Source organism: Brachycentrus maculatus, unplaced genomic scaffold (assembly GCF_059751285.1).
Source record: "Brachycentrus maculatus isolate JH-2025_06_01 unplaced genomic scaffold, ASM5975128v1 h1tg000069l, whole genome shotgun sequence".
Classification (NCBI taxonomy): Eukaryota; Metazoa; Arthropoda; class Insecta; order Trichoptera; family Brachycentridae; genus Brachycentrus; species Brachycentrus maculatus.
In genome coordinates this window covers 1,089,755-1,112,111 of record NW_028280823.1, presented here as the reverse complement: position 1 = coordinate 1,112,111, position 22,357 = coordinate 1,089,755, and the positions used below count along the sequence as shown (strand labels likewise).

The 22,357-nt window shown below is 31.7% G+C and overlaps 2 protein-coding genes across 5 annotated transcripts; one reads left to right on the top strand and one right to left on the bottom strand.

Annotated features, from left to right (window-relative positions):
- Positions 1-2,015: 2,015 nt before the first annotated feature.
- On the bottom strand, positions 2,016-7,883 carry LOC148311238 (bifunctional 3'-5' exonuclease/ATP-dependent helicase WRN-like). The gene is made up of 11 exons (XM_088256947.1): positions 7,692-7,883; positions 7,553-7,616; positions 6,921-7,168; positions 5,868-5,991; positions 5,556-5,772; positions 4,998-5,194; positions 4,581-4,725; positions 4,334-4,462; positions 3,990-4,172; positions 3,471-3,685; positions 2,016-2,215 (listed from the first exon to the last, which is right to left on the bottom strand). Exons 1-11 carry the CDS (start codon positions 7,806-7,808, stop codon positions 2,028-2,030), a joined length of 1,827 nt encoding a protein of 608 aa, XP_088113073.1. The 5' UTR covers positions 7,809-7,883; the 3' UTR covers positions 2,016-2,027.
- LOC148311237 (S1 RNA-binding domain-containing protein 1) lies at positions 7,874-22,227 on the top strand. Of its 4 annotated transcripts, none has more exons than XM_088256944.1 (11): positions 7,874-7,991; positions 9,200-9,693; positions 10,973-11,126; positions 12,180-12,409; positions 12,743-13,003; positions 14,396-14,749; positions 15,432-15,579; positions 16,481-16,707; positions 18,012-18,224; positions 19,630-19,883; positions 20,851-22,227. In XM_088256944.1, exons 1-11 carry the CDS (start codon positions 7,971-7,973, stop codon positions 21,036-21,038), a joined length of 2,544 nt encoding a protein of 847 aa, XP_088113070.1. In that variant the 5' UTR covers positions 7,874-7,970; the 3' UTR covers positions 21,039-22,227. The 4 variants fall into 4 exon arrangements, with proteins under 4 accessions (XP_088113070.1, XP_088113071.1, XP_088113072.1 ...); XM_088256945.1 differs by lacking the exon at positions 7,874-7,991 and adding an exon at positions 8,077-8,229; XM_088256946.1 differs by lacking the exon at positions 7,874-7,991 and adding an exon at positions 8,082-8,252 and having other exon boundaries at positions 12,180-12,235.
- Positions 22,228-22,357: the final 130 nt, after the last annotated feature.

Genomic DNA, 22,357 nt, shown 5'->3' with positions numbered 1-22,357 from the left:
GCTCGGCTACCGTTCTGGAGATCCCGGGTTCGATTCCCAAGGGGGGTAAAATAAATATAAGTGATTTTTTCACAGTCATATTTATTCAATATTACCCTGGACCGGTACCTGAAGCGGAGGACTGATCACCTTTCCTTCATGTGTAAATGATCAAGATAACACTGCGTTTATATGACACAGTGCCCTATGCACCATTGGGTGCGGATAAGGGTTTTATTTTATTATTATATATAAATAACTCACTCAAAAATACTTATTCTTATATTTATAATTCAACGGTCTGTGAGATATAACAGGTTAAACTTTATTACTTTACTTCCGACAAAAACGAAGATATCACGACAAAAAAATGTTGCAAATGTTGTTTACAAATATTCCTGCAATGAAGAAACAGCTCTCCTAAAAATAAAAATCTCTAAGGCAATCATAAATGGTGTTTTCTTTTTTATTATTATTAATATGGTTATGAACAGAAGGTACTTAATAATTCCTCATAAATGTCACCGTAATAAAAGTATGTATAAACAAATTAACTATCATGGCCCTAGAATGGAGCTATCACACTAGTTGTCATTTTGAGGTGGCATCAAAGATTTGAAATAGAGATTACTAAAATCATAAATATTTTTAGGCATAATTTATACAACACCATTTTTGTTTAAATACTACCTCAAAAGTGTTGGAATTCATAGATCCCTTGACTATCGATGTACATATTATTATATATTGCTGAACTAGAAAGTATACATATTAAATGGATTTCCACTCGGTAGTTAATACGGTACTCGGCTGTCCAAGCTTAAAACACAGTAAGGGACATTTTTTTTGCATTTTTGGACTAAGTAGAATCTACTTAGTCCAAAAATGTAAAAAAAAAACCTACTACAAAAAAATGTCCCTTACTGTGTTTTGAGTTTGGACAGCCGTACTAAACCAGATACTAGTCCCCTCCGTGGTGTAATAGGTAGCGTGTTTGGCTATCATGCTCGAGGTCCTAGTTTCGACTTCCTGGGGGGGGGGGGTGATAATAAATATTAGTGATTTTACGATTTCCCTGAAGCGGCGAAAGAGTGATCATATAAGTAACAATCAAGATAACACTGCGTCAATACGAATCAGTGCCATATGCACCATGTGGTGCAGATAAATAAGGGTTAGAAGAAGAACAAGAAAGGAACCAGAGACATACTTAATTACAGATAGTAAATATTGTCCTACAAGTTTAAAAGAATTATATCAATACTCATACAAACTGCCAGGACATTGTGATTCTATGTTAGCATCACAGACTATGTGGCTCTACCTTACACCTCGCTTGAACAAACTTATCTAGATTAATATTGCATACTAAATGATTTGTGTATAAAATCAGAAATTTATATATCTTTTCTTGAAATATGTAATAATATTAAATGTTTCTTTTTTTGAGCTTATTATTATTTTGTTTTCCTAATTTTTATAAAATTACAATATAAAGTGTCCCTTTTTTAGAACTTTTTAATTCAGCATTGGCGAATCCAGTACCTGTGATTGTGATGTAGGAAGAGCCAAAGCCAACTTAGTTCTACAGAAGTTATCAAGGTACCAAATTGATCAAATTGCTGTGAAGACTGAGTTTTTACAATTTTTTTTGGCAATTACTAACCAAAAATTGATGCATAATAATAGGTTTTAGTAATCTTCAAATATCAATTTTGCCAAAACAAATGGGTTATTAAATTTTTTGATTGTGATGTCCGTATTCCATTTTACAGTAATTTGAAGACCTTAAGAAACATTTGAAATCCACAGATGTCACTGCAAGTATTATATTTTTTTAAATTAATTTGATAGCACTTGAATACAAGTGTGAACACATCTCAGTTTTACCTCCTTGGGACTTGTTTGAACGATTAGGTTCATCCATACTTTCTGAGAAGTGAACAGATATAGTAAATAATTTAAATCTAAAACTAGGAAGTTCAATAAGACCCAAAACTCCTACTTATAGAAAATAGGTTGAAATGAAAAGAATATTTTTTTTAAACTCATGATATTTTATTGACAATTTTTTGCATTTCTCTCGTTAAATTTAATTGTATGGGAGGAGCTCTCATATGATATTTGTCTTTAAGCCACTTTTCTCCTTTAACGTCTAATATAACTTTAGAATATAAAGCAGCTCCAGCAATTGTATTTGTGATCTTTATGTATCTTTCCATCTCGAGAACGAATGCTGAAAATAGAAACATTAATTGATAAAATGCTGATATATACGTATATTTCTCATGAAGTTTTCTTAAGAGCATAAACCAGCTATTCAAAAAGGCAAACGGATAGATTTGCAATTTCAAAAATGTAATGTGCATATCGCTCACTCCTTTCAAGAACGTCATAAGTAAAAAAACTTGATTTTTCAGGAGAACGTTTTTAAAGTTTAAAAATATAATACTATTTATTAAAAATAAATATCAAGCCACTTATTGAACTTTTTGTTATGCAACAGATCTTTTTAGGTAAAACCTGAAGATTTTTTCTCCATTTGAAAAATATTTAGTATATTTAAAAAAATAATTAAAAAATACATTTTCTCCAAAATACAAAAACAACACTTTCTGTCCTGTAGCGGGTAAATATTAAGTTAAAAAAAATTTGCCTCTTTTGCTGGGATATAGTACATTTTCTGGGCATTCCGAAAATATGTACAACTGAAAATTGACGATTTTTGATTTATGACGTTCTTGAAAGGAGTGAGCGATATGTCATTACAATAGCATTCATTCGCCCAGTACCTATCAAGTATAAGTGCAATACATATACATATATAAGTACAAATATCTTGTTTTTTTTTGTTATCAATATAATTCATAAAAATGTGTATTAATTCCAAAAGATAATCTCTAAAGGTAATAATTTAACCATCAAGCAGCATTTACTTTAAGTGGTTATGGAATTGGATAATTCCACTTGTTTACGTACAACTAGTCAACAAATTAAGTCAACATTATATCATTTATTTCATGTAATTTTTGTTTACATTGGACAAAAATCAAAATCATGACACAGATAATATTGTTTAGATTGATCTACTGATGATGATCAGACTGATGAATTTTATAATAACTAGACACCCACTAGAACATTCTTGTTGAGTGAAAAGCTATAATCAATTAATTATATTTATTTTATGAATAAAAATGAGAAATAATTATTTTTTAGTTCCGACAGTTTTACAGTTCCTATTTATATTAATACATTGTTTGCGGGATACGCTTAAAAGCATCTTTTCACATACACTATTGGTAGACAGTGGGAGACGCTTATAAGCGCCCTGTTTGCTTACTTTTGGTAGAGCGCGAGAGATGCCAGAAAAAATGTTTAGATCGGAAATGGGTTTTCTTTTACTTATGATAAGTATACGACCCTAATTAGTTTACTAATTAGGGTCGGGGTTGATGAAAGACGCTTTAATAAATGTGTACAATTTTTACCTATCTGTTTCCACCAATCTTCTGATTTCTTGATTCCGGCTCCAAAGCAAGTATGATTTCCATATATTTCAAATTTATTTTTTTCTGTCGATCCCATCAGAAGAGAAATAATTGTATTTATGCCAAAAGATTTTGGCAGGAAGCCTTGTATTCCTTTCAAAAATATCTCCACGTCATCAGTTAGATCATATAGATAACCAGAATCAGCATTTTTGCTAAAATCAATCATTAGAGGATGAGTTTTTTCTAAATTGTACTGTAAATAATTTACAGTAACAAAAACGTATTATTTATTTATAATCAATATTTGAAGCACTTTATGATTTTCAATTTTAAACTTATAATGTTAATTGGTTTCAAAGCAAACAGCTTCTTCCACAAGACTTTGTCCAGTTTAAAAAAATTCAAATATCTAACAGTTAAAAGTGCTTGGTTTAATCTAGAAGCTATTTTTGTACTGATCAGGAGTTAAGTTTTTTTTTAAAATTCTAAAGTATCAATTAAATAATATTAACATACTTTGAACAGTTATCACAACACCATTCTGGGGGAGGGTATAAAATATTGGCACTATTATCAAAATGATTTCCGATGAATTGTCTTCTACAAGAATTCAATGAAATATATCTCTTCATAACATTATTCCTTATTTCTGCATTATTATATGTTATATCAGACTTTGAATTTAAAACATTGATATATCTGAAAAAAGAAAAAAATATGTGTCATAATATATATATTATGTTATAATTAAGCAATAATGTCTGGCCTAAAAATCCATGTTCAAATGCAGCAACATATATAAGTGGGAGATAGATTCAGTCTCTGACCTAAGCAATGTAATTGAACTGTAATAACATTACCTGTGCGTAACGAAATCCGATAGAGAATAATATAAGACGCATAACGCCGGTTTTCCATCTCTTCCTGCCCTTCCAACTTCTTGATAGTAACCTTCTAATGTTAATGGTGTACCATAATGAATAATAATTCTATAATAATACAAAATACACTTAAATTCATTTTCATTCTGTAATTACAAATAACAATAAAATCGTTTCAACAATAATTAATAATAATATGTGTGAACGTATATATGTATAGTTTTACCTAACATCCAATTTATTGATTCCCATTCCAAATGCAGTTGTTGCAACTATAACTTTGGTTCTGCCGCTTATAAAATCATCCATTACATTTCTCCGTATTTTATTGTCCAGTCCAGAGTGATAAGTACGACACATAATTCCCATTGCTGTAAAAAAAATATAATTAAAACAAAAAAAATATATAAAGGTGGGGACTGACCGGAGCATTTCGTCGTGACGTAACGTCGGAACTTCGCTTGCGGCGAGCGCTCCGACTATGGACGTAGAGCTCGGCTCGCTGTACTGACTATACGAATGCTCACATCGTAACGTGTTACATTAAAACCAAATGGCTCCGGTCAGTCTCCACCATAACACACATGTTCAAGAAAAGGACTTCTACTTATTTTTAAATAAAAATCACTATGTTTCTATGTACCATTTAGAAGCGATGCTATTTTTTCACAACTTTTTTTGGTTAAGCAATAAATGATAATGGATCCATCGTCTATTCCAAACTTATTTTTATCTTCAAATAAAACTTTGGCGATATCACCGTACGGTTCTTTTGCCATAGCTCTGGATGTGTAATAAAGATTGATGCGATCGAATCCCGTACACACTTCTTGTGGATTTCTGGAACATTATTTTTCAATAACATAAAGACATATGATTATTGCAGTATAAACAGCAAAATACATTATTGAATTGATTCATAGTTCACATTGAAAATAGAGACTCAGATAATGGGCTCACTAATCTGCCTGTGCTGACACTTCAAGCTATATTTTGTGTTAAATATATTTTTTTATTCTAATTTTACTTAGAATATTGAGTTTTTTTTTGTATTTTCAATTATGGGAAATTATGTGTAAACATTGTGAGGAGCCAAAATAAAATAATATTTTCAAATGAATTATGGCAAAATTCTAATTATCATTGTTGAAATTTAAGGATTTACTTAAAATTAGTAGACTAATAGTAAGGTGAAAATTACCTTAAACGTAACATGTGAAAAATTCCATATTTCTCTTCAGCAGTTGCGGTGGACGTTAGAGCTATCACCGGAACGCATGGCAACTTCATTCTAAGGGTGTCTAGATTACTATATGAAGGTCTGAAGTCTTGTCCCCAATGCAATATACAATGAGCTTCATCGACGGCAATCAGAGTGATATTTAATTCAAAATGTAATCTCTCCAATAGATCCAATCCTAATTGAATAAAAATAAAAGCGAATAATTTTTCAGTCTTCCTAAATATATATTTTTATTTACTATCTCTTTAAATAAAGTAGGGTCAGGCTTACCGAAGTTAGAGAGGGCAGATTCGGGGGTAATATAAACAATTCTATATCTCCCTTGTAATAATTTGCGCATTACAGATTTGTCAGATTGTGCAGGTCCTAAGAAGCATGCCGGAATATTTAATGCCTGTAATAATATTTTTTAGTCATTTAAGGTTTAATATTGTATTAACTCTGCATGAGGCATTGAGAATAGTTCCATTGCATGTTGAATCTGATCTCTTAAATACCACAATGGCGTATTTAACAATGTGGGAATAATGACCCAAATGAACTGAAAATGTAAAGAGAATTTACATAATTCAGATTATTTTGATATAAACGTGTCATATGAACCTTTTTACTGTTATTATTTTATTGATTTTAGAAGCAATGCGGTGAGCTTTGTCTACAAAAGCATGATTCGCGCATGCGTAACAGTGCGCTTTTCGGTAGATTAATGCGTGGCAAAATATAATTTTTATAAAATTTCAAATATTAAAATTTCAAACCATTCCAAAAAAATGTATCTAAAGGTGGAGACTGACCGGAACATTTTGTCGTAACATCCCTCGCGGCGAGCATCCGAAACTTTGGATGGAGCGCTCGGCTCGGTGTACTGTCTACCTGAATGCTCGCATCGCAACGTGTTACGTTACGACAAAATGCTCCGGTCAGTCTCCGCCTTAATGGTTAAACAAATATATAGTTATCTTAACTTTTGGATTATTTTTGATTACATAAAAAGTATTCAAAAAGAAAACATAAATCTTGAATTCATTAGTAACAATAATGTTCATGCATCGTCAATAAATTATAAAATGTTAAGTATATGACAAAAATATATTTATTGACATAGCGATTGAACGTGATGGGTTGATTGAATTAAAAAAAATTACAGTTGTGCATTGTCTGTTACATTAAATATTACATTTCACTGGTTGAGAACTAGTTTGCATCAAGTATATCCGCTTTGGGTGAAATCATACTATTATCAGATTCTGGCTCAATGGATTGCGAGTGCAAAAGTGCAAATGAATTGCGAGCAATTTGTTGTTACAATGAAGGCAAACTAACCTGTAATGACTTGACCTGGTCCTGCATGAGAGATATTAGAGGAGATATGACAATTGTTAATCCATTTGTGAAAACGGCCGGAAATTGGTAACACAAGGACTTCCCATAGCCTGATGGCATTATCACAAAGTTATCTCGTTTCTCGTCTAATAATGATTTAATAACTTTCCATTGCGGTTCTTTGAAATGTTCTATTCCAAAATTAGACTGCAGGCATTGAATGTGTTTTGATGTAGGGTAAGAATGGGCTATAACGAAATATTTAATATATTTAGAACATAATTAATCTTAATTCAATTTGATATTAAAAACATATGCAGAATGTGTTTTAAAAGCAGCTCTAGAGTTGAATGCTTTTTTGAACTGGAAGTTGCTCAAACGTCCCCGCTCTCTAGAAATTATTAAAGAATTATTTTCTTGAAGAGAGTGTAGTAATAGAGACTGTCAAAGGTAAGCTCACAAAAATTTGTTCCCTGCTTGCACGGACAGACAAAGTAAAGGAATTCACGGGGTCCTTAATTTTACCCGGAACCGAGAGAAATGGAGGCGTATCACACATTAAATTCCTGACATCCCAGGATACCATGACGAGGTAGAATTTAATGACACAGTATTATTTAGTTCTTTCTTACCCTGATATTTGTCCTTGGCTACATCACGATCTAGTAATTTCATAGGCTCTATATTGTACTTGAGCTGTAAAAATAATAGGTTGGAATAAAACAGAAAAAATATTTATACATCAAGTTTTAATTTTATACAAAATAATACCTTATTGGCAGTTGAATACCTAGAAAGTCCATCACCGCGATGTAAAATTACGCTTGGAAAAATAGTATTTTCTTGAGAAATCAACTTCAAAGAGTTTATTGTTGTTTTACAAAACATTTTTAATTTTTGCTGAGAACTTGAATGATAACATAATGTTATACAATGTCCCGCGCCAAAAAACAAACAAAGAATAACTGGATAACCTCGAATAGGAGCAATTCTGACATTTAACTAGGGACAAGAAAAATTCTCGGATGGTTAAGTTATAAACGAACCAAGATGAAGATTCTTTATATTGATGTATGCAAATTTAATACTAAGAAATATTTACAATAAGTATATATTAGTATTTTCCTAGAAAAACATTTATGAATTAACTTTATCTATGATTCTTGTGTCATGTCAATTTGAAAGTTACCGACGTTTCGGCATGTTCTTGATGTTAATTTTCTTGTTGAATTTGAAAATAATAAAGGATATTGAAACACACTTTTGCTTTAAAAAGTTATAGGAATTACTTAAACAATATCAAATTAAGGTATGAGTGGTGGTGAAACACAGGTTAACATTATTTTTTTATTTAATGCAATGCGACTTTTACTTCATTCCTATTTACATTTGTTTATTTTTTTATGGGACTACTCATCAAAAATCATGCATTTATATTTTATATATGTATATAAAAATAAATGATTTAACGTTTTCAAACATTCTGAGTCAATACTTCTTTACCTTTAGAGTTAATAATAAATAAACGTTGTAATTTTATTATGATTGGAATACGTATACGACCTTTATTTTTATTAAAGAGTCGTTATTTCTCGTATTAAACGTAATTTATAACTGTAGCTCAACATTCTGACATATCGAAAAATGTGGGTCATTCACTATCCATCTCTACTGATTCATGTAGTTTTATTTCAGTGATTGATTGCACTTTTTTGTTTAAATAGTACTTCTTGTATTAAAGAACTTATTTTTCTTCTGCAAGATTCAATATATAAATCCTCAAATTAAAATTTTTATTTTGTTGTATGACATAATTTTGATAACTTTTTGGCTTATATAATTCTGCAATCAATGCTGAAACTGGCCATCACACATTAGTAGAAATTAAAAGATACCACATTATTTATTTATGGTATGGTTATATTGATATGGCGTATTAACAGTTTGTTAATAATTAATTGCAGCCAGTCAATGGGCCTTTGGACATTTTTTAAGACACTCCTAAACAATGAAATGTCCTCTGGCTAAGTGTTCAGGCCAATCCATTAAATCAGATTGCTTTTCAGATTTTTACACTAATAGCATCCCCTAACATTCGTGAGCTGGTTTTACTTGTCTGTTGACCTATTGCACACCCGATGTGATCCCAGTCCACTAGTCAGAATGGCTTAGTGGACTGGCATCATATTGCCAATATTGCAATTGGCTTCACATAAATGGGGAGTAAATAAAGGCAAATGTAATACGTACAACATTATTATAAAATTTTGGATTTTCAGAAAATGGAGTCTAGCAGAAAACGAAAGCTTAAAACGTATGATATATCAACTGATGAAATATCGAAAACAAAAGTAGCAAAAAATACTTTAAAAGAACCTAAGAGTAAACAAGTAAAGAAGAATAATGTAATTGATCAAAACAAAAGTATTATCAGTTTAGATGATTCAGATTCTGTCGATTCGTCTTCAGAAACAGCATCTAAAACTAAAGGCAGACCAAAGAAGAGCTCTTTATCTAAGGGCGCAAAGATAGCGCCTGTGAAAAGAAATGCAAAAACAGTTAAAGCTATTGATGAGGGGTTGTCTGAACTTGGAGATATTGGAGAAGGTAATCCCGGGTTCCAGATGTGGGACCCTAGTTCCGTGTTGTCAAACCTTTCTGGGGTTTCCTTTCAAGTAGCTAACAACTTTGTACAACTGATAGAAGATGACAATACTCTCCCCTTCATTGCAAGATACAGAAAGTCTATGGTTGACAACATGACTCCAGAAAGGTAAGAAATATTATTTCCTGGAAATTATTTGCGTAATAAAAACAAACAATATTTAATTAAAATATAACTTTGTTTGAAAATCACTATAAATATTTTATTATAACTTAATTATAATGTCTACCGGTTTCGAAGCTAACCGCTTCTTTATCAAGACTAATCAGTCTTGATAAAGAAGTTTTTGGTACTATAATAATCTAATTTTGGTACTATAATAAGTTAGAATAATCCAACTTTGATTTCAACACATATCCATCCGTGAAGAAGATGAGGTGCTTGTTGAAACCGGTCAGAATAAAAGTACCAAAAATAAAAGTGGTTAATAACAAAGTTTGCGTTTTATTTATTGTACAAAGTTTTATTAAAATAGTTTTAATAATATATGTAAATATTTAAATCAAATACTATATTCAGTAAAAGGGTTGTGTTTAAAAATAGCTATCAGCTTGTGGCAGAGTGGGGGTCAAACCTAGCAACTGATTCAGAGTCTGTGGTCATATTAAAGATGGGGCCACAACCCAACTTTTTTTTTATATATCTCTTTAATCTTTCCCTTATGATGTTAAAAAAAACTTCTGTGTGCAACGGTGATATGTATTTTGTAAACCATATGAAAATGTGATTAAAAAACGAGAAAAATATGAATATTCTTAGGAATTTAGATTTAGAATATTCTTAGAACATTTAGATGTTGCTTTTATTGACCATAGTTGAAGTTGAAACATAACATTTTTAGTTCTGGTAAGTATCTGAAAACGAGAAAAAATACATTGCAAGTAACCGCAATAGCTAGCGTAGCAATACGACCGCCGCATAGGTCAATTTGCACACTACTATACGCAGAGGACGGCACGCACGCACACACTGCGAAACGTTTGTGTATTGGTGATTTTATCCCCGATTTTTTCACAAATTATTTATTTCCGTTGCTGTAAATGAGTAACTTTATATTATAATACTTTAATGTAAAACATAATTATATTAAGGAGAAATGCAAAAATTCTGTGCCTATATCTATTATATATTTTATATTGATATTCTCATTTTGAAAGTCGAGTTGTAGTAAATACATATCACCGGGAGGGAAAGGTTAAACACATTGAAAAATCCATAGGCGAGAAAGAGATGTTCTAGTCGCTATAACACTGTGTATAGTTATGAAGCATATTTATCAATCCTTAACAAAGCGTATTATCACATACTATGTATTATTTATCCAGTGAGATACTCCCTGTCTCTCCATACATCACACAGATGAAAAGAGTTAAATTGTATTTCTTAGTTTACAGGACCTGTTTGAATGTTATACTAATGTGTGTAATTTGAGAAAAAAGGCTCTCAGTATATTAAAATCATTGCAAAAAAATGAGCAATTGACTCCTGATTTGGAAAGATCTATTATTTTTGCAAGAAATTGTTCAGAGCTCGATTTACTGGTAGGTTTAATTTTGTATTTTTTTCTGGTTCTCATGAAGTATGATTTTATATTGATAATCTCAAGATGAATAAAGAAGATATAGAAATCTGGGTATTTACAAAGCTTGCGACCTGTCACAGGCTGGTTTAATCATTTTATACACATGCAACATTCACCTCTACCCATGACTGACAACCACACTGCTCAAATTTTGGATGTTATATTTATGCTTCAATTGACATCTTCTTTCACATCCTACTTCTCAGCACCAAATATAGTTGATTTCAGTATCTTTTTTTATTAATTAGCTGACGTTTATAAAATGTATGTAAGATTTTTCCAAATTATTTTACATACTAGGAGATCCTTGAAAACATATTTTCAAATTAAACTTATATTTTGACCAAACACTTATTCACAGTATTTTGTGTGTAGCTATTTATACCTCCTAAGTATAGATAGAAAAAAATAGAAGCCGTCTATTGATTTAAAAAAAACCTTAACTCAACAATAGATGGTGCCGAGAAAAAGTATGTTAAAGAATGTATCAACTTCTAAAAATTTGAGTAGAGTAGTTCATTGTTCCGCAAAGTGTGTGCCGCGGCACACTGATGTACTGTGGTGATTAGTTAGTTTGCCGCAAAAAAAAAGTGTAGTTTTGTGAAAAGAATACAATTGCTCAAAATTTTTACTGGCTGTACTCAGTTAAGTAGGCTTAGTAAGTATTTTGCATTAAACATAATATGTTAAATATGATACCATAATATGGTAAATATACACCTCTGAAATTTCTTAATTTGGTAGGTTTACCTTGAATATAAAAAGTTTGCGGAACACTGGAGTAGTTTAATGATGGGTAGTATGGTTAGACATTAATGTCACACATGTTTTAAGTGATCAATTAAACCGGTCTATAACAGGTTGTAAGCCCTATAAATATCTAGACTTTTATATTCTCCTTGATTTATGTTGAGATTTTTAGTGATAACTCCTAAGTGTAGTCAAATCCAGAATTTGTAAACAACTTTGACTTGAATTGAAAAGTAAATATTTATGCTTTTTTTATTTTTAGTATGAGCCTTTAAAGAAGCGAAGTGGGACATTAGCAGAAAGAGCACGAGAAATAGGGTTAGAAAGTGCTGCTATGACCGTTTTAAATGGAGGATATGTCAATATTCCATCTCTATGTAATTGTGAAGTCGATGGCCTGAAAACACCCGAAGAAGTGGAAACTAATATTGTTCATCTTTTAGCAGAAATAATTTATAAAGATTCTAGGGTTTTAGAGAAAATTAGAATGCTGTAAGATTAATTTATTTATCTACTTTTATATTTAAAAAATAAAAATACACCATCTTGAAACTATTTAATATCAATTAATATGTATAAACTTGAATTAAAAATGGATAGATTTTACCACAAAGTGACTTCAGAATCAATTAATGAAGTCATTTTGTCAATTTAAAGTTTGTTTTAATCACCCTCATATATACAGGTATTAATTTTGTTGAAATAAGTACTAATGGTCTATTTTTTATGAAAAGCGTCATATTCTTGTAAAGAACAGTTTAGTAAAGTAAGAACGAAGGATTTTTAATCATAAAGGATGTTACTAATTTTTGGTAATTTTTTAAGGAAATCTGACACTAAAATGTATGTAGAAAGTTCTAAGGCAAGAGTGACAAAATCCAAAAAAAGTGACGTCACAAAGATGAAGGCAAAAGTCACAAAAAAGAAAGAGCTCGATGAAGATAAATTTGCTGTGTATATGGAATTTAAAATGAGGGTTGATTTTATCAAGCCACATCAAACTTTGGCTTTAAACAGGGGTGAAGCTGCCAAGATATTATCAGTTAAAATAGAAATTCCTGATTGGTTTTATAATAATCTTGAAAGGTAAAGGCTATTTTTGTTACTTGTTATTTGTTTCATTTATGCAGGAATTTACTTTTTTAAACTGACTAACATTCTCCGGCCTGAATATATTATAAATGGAAATTTATTGATAACTTCCGAGCCATGTAGAAACTTAAAATGTCCACTTTATATCTACTTCTAGCTTTTATCTATGCCAAATGGTGTGTAGGGCACTCCATTGTATCGACACCGTGTTACATTGATTATTAATTACTTGAAGATAAGATGATCAGTCCTACGCTTCAGATTGATATTAAATAAACATTAGAGTAAAAAATCAATATTTATTTTAAACACCCTGGGAATCGAATTCGGGATCTTCAGCATCGTAGCCCAAGACTATTATTCGACCACTATTCTACGGAGGTGGACATATCTGGGTATAAATTAAGAACTCGAAGCTGAAAATATTTGCATTGTTCTTTTTTTACATTTAAAAAAAAAATTCTTAAGATAATTAAGAATATTCCATTGCACATAAATATGTTAATTAATATTTCTTTTATATCCTGTAGTCTAATATTAATGCTATGTTGTATAATTAACCTTTACTATTTACATCTTATAATTCCTATATTTCTCTTTTAGTGATTGCATTTTTTTCTTCTTTTTTGATTCACTCAGCTTCTATTTGTTCATACTTTCTGACATCTCATCGTACATTTTTATACCCTTGCACATGAAACAATTTTATATATTTTTTTTTCTTAAATACCAGTAAAAAAATATATTCTTATATAAAGAAACAAGCAATCTGATAATAATAAATAAATCTATTTAATTCTTACAAGCAGTATATTAATGAGGGGATTACGGTAAACTAAATTCATCTGTATGATTAAAAATGAGATGTTCTATTGAAATAATTACACTGGCCAACAATTTACAACTTTTATTTTGTAACATGCATGAAAATACCTGATCCTTATGCACTTTGCATAGCTGAATTAAAAAACGAAAGCAAAAAAATATAGAACGTCAGATTTTTTAGTTATGGATATTTTTAATTCTGATATTGACTAAAGTTTATCTTATGATTTATGTACAAATATATGTAAACATATAATGCTATCATATTCAATATTAATAAGTTAATATATTTCCACTGTTACTCCATAATTATCAATATTTTTTTTGACTTTAGACTAAAACATGTCTAGATACCAATCACTATTACGGTTTCAACGTATGGGGTCCATACAAACAATAATATGACTGTAACATCAAAACTTGACGTGATACAAGCTTGTCACCATTTAGACTTTGATAAGAACTATTAAATTACTCCAAATTAGTCGTCAAAATTTCAGTTACAAAATCATTGTTAGCCGGTGTTATTATATTTACCAAATTTGTCCATTGTATTTGTAGGTTTTGTTTGAACATCTGGCGAGGACCTCTAGTGAAAAATGCAGTTTCAGATGCGTACAAACGTTTGATCAAACCCTGGCTATCGAGGCAAGTGAGATCTGAAATGACGACTAAAGCGGAGAAGGAATCCATCGCTGTATTTGCTTCAAACTTGAAAAGACTGCTCATGACAACACCCATTAAAGGAAACAATATTCTAGGTATTGATCCTGGATTCAAGGCCGGTTGCAAAATAGGAATAATCAGTTCTTCCGGTCAGGTTCTTGATACTTACGTTATGCACCCTATTTTCCATCAGAATGATGCTTTTGACGGAGAATCGCAGAAATTAAAGCAGTTAATAGATATCCACAAGTATGAATTGCATTTTACCATCTTAGCACATATAATTTATTTCTTTTTTATTTATTTAATATACCAATTTTAAAAAAAAAGTTTAATTGATTTTCTAGACATTTCTACTTATACAATCTTAAAATAATTAACGCAGTTCTCTCCAATAATGAAACTAAGCTCTTGTGCTTTGAGAGGGACTTACACTTATTATTTATTGTTTATGATTGTTGGCAATATAATTTATTTTTATTATAATAAATATTTTTGAATTTTTTTTCTTATGGTGGGGACTGACCGAAGCATTTCATCGTAACGTAACATCGCTCGCGGCGTGCGCTCCGACTATGGATGGAGCGCTCGGCTCGCTGTACTGACTATACGAATGCTCACATTGTGACGTGTTACGTTACGACGAAATGACTCCGGTCAGTCACCACCATTACATTAACATGTATATAATTAATATGTATCTATAAGAAGGTTATAGAAGTATTTGGTTCCCAAATATTTAAAGTTCTATTGGAATTGTTTGGTATTGCATTACAAATTTTAAAAAAATGTCACAATCATTTGATAATTTGAAATAAATAATGTGCAATTATTAATATTAATATTATGAAATAACACCAACAGTTTCAATAAAGTATGTTAACATTTATTTTATGAATTTTTTTCAAATATATGTATTTTTTACTTTTAGATGTGAGGTGATTGCTTTGGGCAACGGAACAGCTTGTCGAGAAACAGAGCAGTGGTTAAAAAAATGGGGAATTTTAAACAAAATTCCTTTAGTTATTGTGCCAGAGCAAGGTGCATCTATTTATTCCTGTAGCCCAGAAGCTTCCAAGGTACTGATCAAATTTATATTTATTAAATTTATTACATTTTTATGCCCATTTTGATTCTGAAAGTATTTAGTTATTATGCCCTCATTAGCACTTGTTGCCACGTGTGTTGGATTGTATTTAAATCCTATAATTACCATGTTAGGGCGATTTTATAAAGTAAGATTTAACCTACCCAGACCTAAGAAAGGGATTTGAAATCCTCCTAAAACGGTGTTTTACTTGATATTCATTCAAGTAATTTGATCCATATTTTTTGTAATCTTTATAATATCACTTTAAACACTGGCGTAACGTTTCCCGTTTTACCAGTTATTGAACACCCATATTGCATTAGTTTTGAAAAATGTATGCGTATATGCACTGAATAATAGTTCAGCTTTTTTGTTTTGAAATATTCAAAATGTGTGATCTAGAATTTATTGTTTTGATCAATATTCGCGCGATCTACAGTCAAAGCCACGGAATCAAAATGTGATCTAATGGTTTAACGGTCCGTGTAACCGTGTGTTACATATTTATGTTTACCCTGATATTTTATTCACACTGTAACTACTGGGCGGCATAAGTGTGTGGAAGCGAGACAGCAATAATGAACTATATTCTTCCGATCGTTCACACCATGATTCGCACAGTGAATACTAGCGGCGCATGGTTTGTTGCAAGCTTTTTCACTTTTTCATTTGATCCAGGCCAATTTGTCCTACTGTTCCTGAAAAAGTTTCAATTCTAACAAAAATGACATGCTAACAAACGGAAGTTTCCGTAAAAAGCGACTTTAAAAAAATCTTTTGACCATACAGGATTCTGGATGCAATGAGTCACTATAAAGAAGGGTATTTAAAAACTCCTTTCATCTATAATGTAAATTTTCTGTATTTAGCATGTTTTTGTTTTTATCCAGGAACATCCAGGAATGGACCCCAACTTAATATCTGCCGTGTCCATAGCTCGAAGGGCTTTAGATCCGCTCAGTGAGTTAGTGAAGGTAGACCCCAAGCACGTGGGAGTAGGTCTTTACCAGCATGATGCTCCACCCAAGTTGCTCGATGAAGCACTGACCAATACTGTCATTAGCTGTGCCAGTTTTGTGGGAGCTGATCTCAATACGGCTTCCATTGCATTGTTGAGGTACCAAATTATTAAAAAAATATCACGCTGTATGTAGGAGCATAATTTTATACATATTGTTGTTGCCAATAAAACAAATTGGTCTTTGGAACATATTCTGCAATACATTATTTAAAGATAAATCATTGTTTTTTTTAATGAATGCAGACTGACCTAACTGCATATAAGGAAATTTTACAGGAGAGATATTTTAATGCTAAAACTGGTGAGGACTTTTTTACAAATATGGTCCATTTCAAATTTAGTGGACATGGTTTGAGTGATAACAATATATTTTTACAAAAAAAAATCTTTTTGACATATCGCTCACTCCTTTCAACAACGTCATATATCAAAAAACTTGATTTTTCAGGAGATTGTTTTTAAAGTTCGAAAATATAAAACATTGTATTAAAAATAAATATCAACCCACTTATTGAACTTTATACATACTGTGTAACGGATCTTTTTAGGTAAAACCTGAAAGTTTTTTTTTCTATTTAAAAAATATTGAGTATATTTAAAAAAATAATTACACAATACCACTTTTTAAAAATGCAAAAACAACATATTCTGCCCTGTAGTGGGTAAATATAAGTTAAAAACATGCCACTTTTGCTGGGATATAATACACTTTCTAGGCATTCCGAAAACAATTTATTATATATCGCTCACTCCTTTCAAGAACGTCATAAATCAAAAAACTTGATTTTTCAGGAGAACGTTTTTAAAGTTTGAAAATAAAATACAATGTATTAAAAATAAATATCAAGCCGATTATTTAACTTTTTACTGTGCAACAGATCTTTTTAGGTAAAACCTGAAGGTTTTATGCCCATTTGAAAAATATTAAGTTTATTTTTGAAAAATAATTAAACAATACATTTTCTTCACAATGCAAAAACTACACTTTCTGCCCTATAGCGGGTAAATATTAAGTTAAAAATATGCCGCTTTTGCTGGGATATAGTACATTTTCTAGGCATTCCGAAAACATGCACTGAAAATTGACGATTTTTGATTTATGACGTTCTTGAAAGGAGTGAGCGATATGGCGATTTTTAAATTAAATTGACGGTTTTTTATATATATGACGTTGAAAGGAGTGAGCGATATAGTTAAGACCTTAACAAAGAGATTGGTACATAATATTCATATGAAAACATTAAATATGTAATACCTTCTTTTCTTACTTTGAAATGAGGCCGGCACAGAAGGTAAAAATACCTCTCCCGTCCTTAAGCATCAATCGACCGAACGGGTAGAAATACCTTTCTCCCGTCCAAAGTGTGTTAATACTCATAGCAACTTTTTTTTCCTATTAGAAAAATAGCGGGACTTACAGAAACCCGTGCCAAAGCGATAATTAAGTACAGAGAAAAAAAAGGTGGCTTTAAAACCCGTGAAGAACTTCTTACAGTGACTGGAATAGGGCCAAAGATATTTAAACAATGTGCCGGATTCCTCCGAGTACCAGGGAGCACCAACCATCTCGATAATACTTGGATACATCCCGAGAGTTATGATCTCGCAAAAAGGTATTTTTTTATTCTAGAGATGTTCGTAACTTCAATTTTTTAAAATTTACAGGTCTTGAACAGATACACTAATATTTTTTCATGTACATAGATGGTAAATTACGTTGAAATCTTAAATATTGTGTTACACAATGGATACACAGTGGATAGGGCACGATGGCTGTTAAGCCATCGTGTTTGTCAGTAAAAATACTCAATGGTTGTATCACAAGGTTTATTCCCAATATAAGCGCTATACGATTTTATGTATGATCTACATTGGTCTCGATCCTGGGAAGAAGTGCGGGTTGCCAATGGTTGTTTTCCAGTACATATACGTGTTCCAAGCAACATGGCGGGTATCCATTGGCTGACATCATTCCCCACTCTTTGACATCAATGTTGTCATGTTACATTTGTCTTATACATAGTACAGTGCTACCAACTTATCTGTAGAATTGGTGAAGTTGCGGTCACTGTTACCCTTTGTGGTGTATGCATGTAAAGAACTTAGTTGGTTTGTTGGTCATTCTACAGATATGTTTGTCAAACAACTATGTATTGTAAAATTTATATTTGAAGCACTAACTTTGTGATTTTCCATTTTATAATTAAAATTTAACTTAGTTTTAAAATCACTATAAATATTTTATTATGTATAACTTAATTATAATGTCTACCAGTTTCGAAGCTTACCGCTTCTTTATCAAGACTGATTAATAGTATTAATCAGTTTTGATAAATAAGCGGTTAGCTTCGAAACCGGTAGACATTATAAATAAGTTATAATAAAATATTTATTGTGATTTTAAAACAAAGGTACATTTTAATTATAACTATGTATTGGTTATTTGCATCCTTTTTTTTTAAATCCAAAGCACTGTGGCTAATATTTCAGCATAAAATATTAACCTGATCTGGGCCTGACTTGAAAATAATTTTTCAATTTTTAAATGCTTATCCTATGGTACGGGCACAGTGTTGCCAGTCTGTAAGGATTATTGATCTGCCTCCATAGTGTAGTGCTCAGCGCGTTTGCATACTGTGCTGGATATCCCGGGTTCCATTTCCAGGAGGTCAAAATAAATATTAGTTCTTTTTCACTGTAATATTTATTGAATTTTACCCTGGACTGGTGCAGGACTGGTCACATTTTCTTCATGTATTAAAGCAGAGTTATATCTACTTGTATACAATGCATTTTCATTGCACCATTGAGTGCAAATAAGGGTTAGAAGAAGAAAGAAAATTCACATCAACAGTCCAGCCACAATACAGTATGCCGCCAATTTAACAGAATGGTATTTTATGATGAGCAAATTTTATAATTAAAAATGACTGGGAAAATTATCGGTTTTTAGAACATTTTTCTATGTAGATCATATTACATCCAATATTAATCCTTATAATTTAATTTTCTTTCTAGACTGCTTAAAGAAGTAAAATTATCTATAAAGGATGCTGGTACTGTACAGTTTTTGCAAGATTTCAAAAATAAAACGTTAAACATTGGAGTTCCTGCCCTATCCACTAAGCTCGGTTGCCCTCCGAGTGATGCGCAACTTATTGTAGATGCGCTGAGTCAGTCTCCACATGAAGATCCACTACGGAATAATAAACCAATTTACTCTGTAGCCATTAATAACATTGGCCAGCTAAAGGAAGGTGCAAAGCTTACAGGTAAACTTTAAAATATGTTATTTTAGTTGTACCGGTATGCTTCAATGTATTGTACTCAAATGTTTTAACCTGTCAATGAGTTCAATCATATTTATACTTCAAGACATGATATATCATGAAGGAGGACAGCCTGTATGTCGCATTTAACAAACAATGTATATGAATTGTGTTGGCAACTGTGGACAATTTGAATATTGCGTGTGGTTTGATATCATATTTGGTTATGGACTGCAATTGTACTTTGGAAACCCGTACCATTACAGGTACAGTTTTGCTCGCAAAATCTTATTCACAGAGATGTTCAAAGGTTTTTTTAATTTCTACAACTGTTGGTCTTGATAGCATCATTCTTATTTCACACATAAGTCTTCCTTTTACCAAGTTACCAAAACTTTTTTACCAAGTTACCAAAACTTTTTTACCAAGTTACCAAAACTTTTTTTATATTGTCTGCAGTATCTCTTACAATATTGCCGGAATATAAGGCTTTTCATCAAGACATTTCTGAGACAATGTAATTTGATGTTGTCTAGTAAAAAAAATTAAGCCAATCCCATTAGTAAGGCCAGTTTCTAACTTGTGGCGCTACTAGCTTCCCCGCCATTTGTACTTGGATTGGCTTGTCTATTGGCCCTTTGTAAATGTATATTTTCAGCCGGTCAGCAGAACAGTCCTTTGCCACCATATTTGTAACTGCGCGCGTCTGTTATCTGTGACTACGTGGACAGGCAATGCAGTTGACTTAGTAAAAATAGTCCGTGTCAATTGAACTGTCTGTATAACTAGTTTAATCTCTGAAATTATTTTGATATTGGAATGTCTTGGTGGAATCGTCTTCTGAACCAGTATAACAATTATCCTCTTGCAGCATAAAAAAGGATAATAATAATTTTTCTATAAAAATACTTGCTATTTGGGTTTTCTTACAGAGATGATATTTATCTAATTTGTGTCATTTTTATTTCAGGTGTAGTCAATAATGTGACTCCATTCGGTTGCTTTGTTGATTGTGGAGTAGGACAAAATGGGCTCATACACACGAGTCAGATGAACGGCTTCAGAGTTCCACAGCTGGGTGAAAGGGTCATGGTGACTATCATACCTCCTCTCTCCGATAAAAGGCTACCTTTAAAGCTAGATGAAATTCTATGCTAACTATGCTCCACAAAACACTCTTAGGGTGGAGACTGACCGGAGCATTTCGTCGTAACGTAACATGTTACGATGCGAGCATTCAGGCAGTCAGTACACTGAGCCTAGCTGCTTGCCGCTCGTTCCGAATGCTCCATCCGAAATCGGATGCAATTTTAGGTCAGTACCAAGGTTACCAATCTGTGGGAAGTTCCCCGAACTGCGGGGAATCTTTTTTCTTCTTCATCGGGAGTAAACTGAAATTTATTAAAATCACAGAACCAAGAATCACAACTTTGTCGCCCGACATTTTAACTACGAATGCGAAGATTCATACAGATTTTGGGTTATTGATTCTATACAAATTTAATGCAGATTTCCAGACTTTAAATTATATTTTTTGGTTTGGCATATGGTAACACTGAGCACAAGGCCACAAGCAAGCAGTTGTGTTCTAAACGAGCACTGATCGCGGTCATTCAGCGATGTTGTAACGTAACATGTTCGCCGTGAGCGATGTTACAATGTTACGATACGACAAAATGCTCCGGTCAGTCACCACCCTTAGGGAAGCTTTCAGTGATACAAATATAGTTATTATTAATTTTTGCATCATAAAACTGAAAGTTTGGAAGTCATATTTTTTTACAAAATTAAAATGAGGATGCTGACGTATTCACATATCCACATACTATTGACATAAATAATCTTGAAAGTTTGCATATTAATCTGGCTGAGAAGATGGAATTTCTAGGTCTATATATAATATTTTGACAGATGAATGCTCAGGTATGGTCTGTATCATGGTAATAAGTAAAGTTGCCACCATAGCGCTGATGTTTTACTGCTTTCTAGACTGAAATTTTTAGGTATGTGCTAATAGGTGCACCTGTGTGTATTCTACATGCATTTATTTTTTAAATGTGGAGAAAATGCCAGCTGTATTTTTACGAATTTCAAACAAATCACACATCATTTTTAATCTGTCGCCCCAAAAAAAATCAAAACTTAAAAACCAATAAATCAGAAATTCAAAAATAAAAATTACCATCCGAATTACAGGCATAGTCAGATCAAATCGTTTGTTAATGATGAAAAACCAGATTTTGTATGATTTACTATTTGTTTATTCATCAGTATGAACTAACCAGACAGTATTAGCTAAAATTATATTGCTATTTACTGCTTGAGATATTACACACATTTATTTGAATCATTTGCAAATATGACTCCTGAACTTTCAATTTTAGGTACAGATTTGGTTAACTTATTTTTTTTTATTTACATTTTCTTTTCTTTTTTCAAAAGACTGGTGGTAATATTTTTACTAATATGATATTTTA

Coding starts and splice junctions, on each gene's coding strand:
- LOC148311238 (XM_088256947.1), bottom strand. CDS start 7,808: ATGTTTTGTAAAACAACAATAAACTCTTTGAAGTTGATTTCTCAAGAA. Junction 4,726..4,997: donor AATAGCATCGCTTCTAAATG/GTACATAGAAAC, acceptor TTTTTTTTACAG/CAATGGGAATTATGTGTCGT. Junction 3,686..3,989: donor TGTTGTGATAACTGTTCAAA/GTATGTTAATAT, acceptor GATTGATTTTAG/CAAAAATGCTGATTCTGGTT.
- LOC148311237 (XM_088256944.1), top strand. CDS start 7,971: ATGAAGATTCTTTATATTGAT. Junction 12,410..12,742: donor TTAGAGAAAATTAGAATGCT/GTAAGATTAATT, acceptor TAATTTTTTAAG/GAAATCTGACACTAAAATGT. Junction 15,580..16,480: donor GTAGCCCAGAAGCTTCCAAG/GTACTGATCAAA, acceptor GTTTTTATCCAG/GAACATCCAGGAATGGACCC.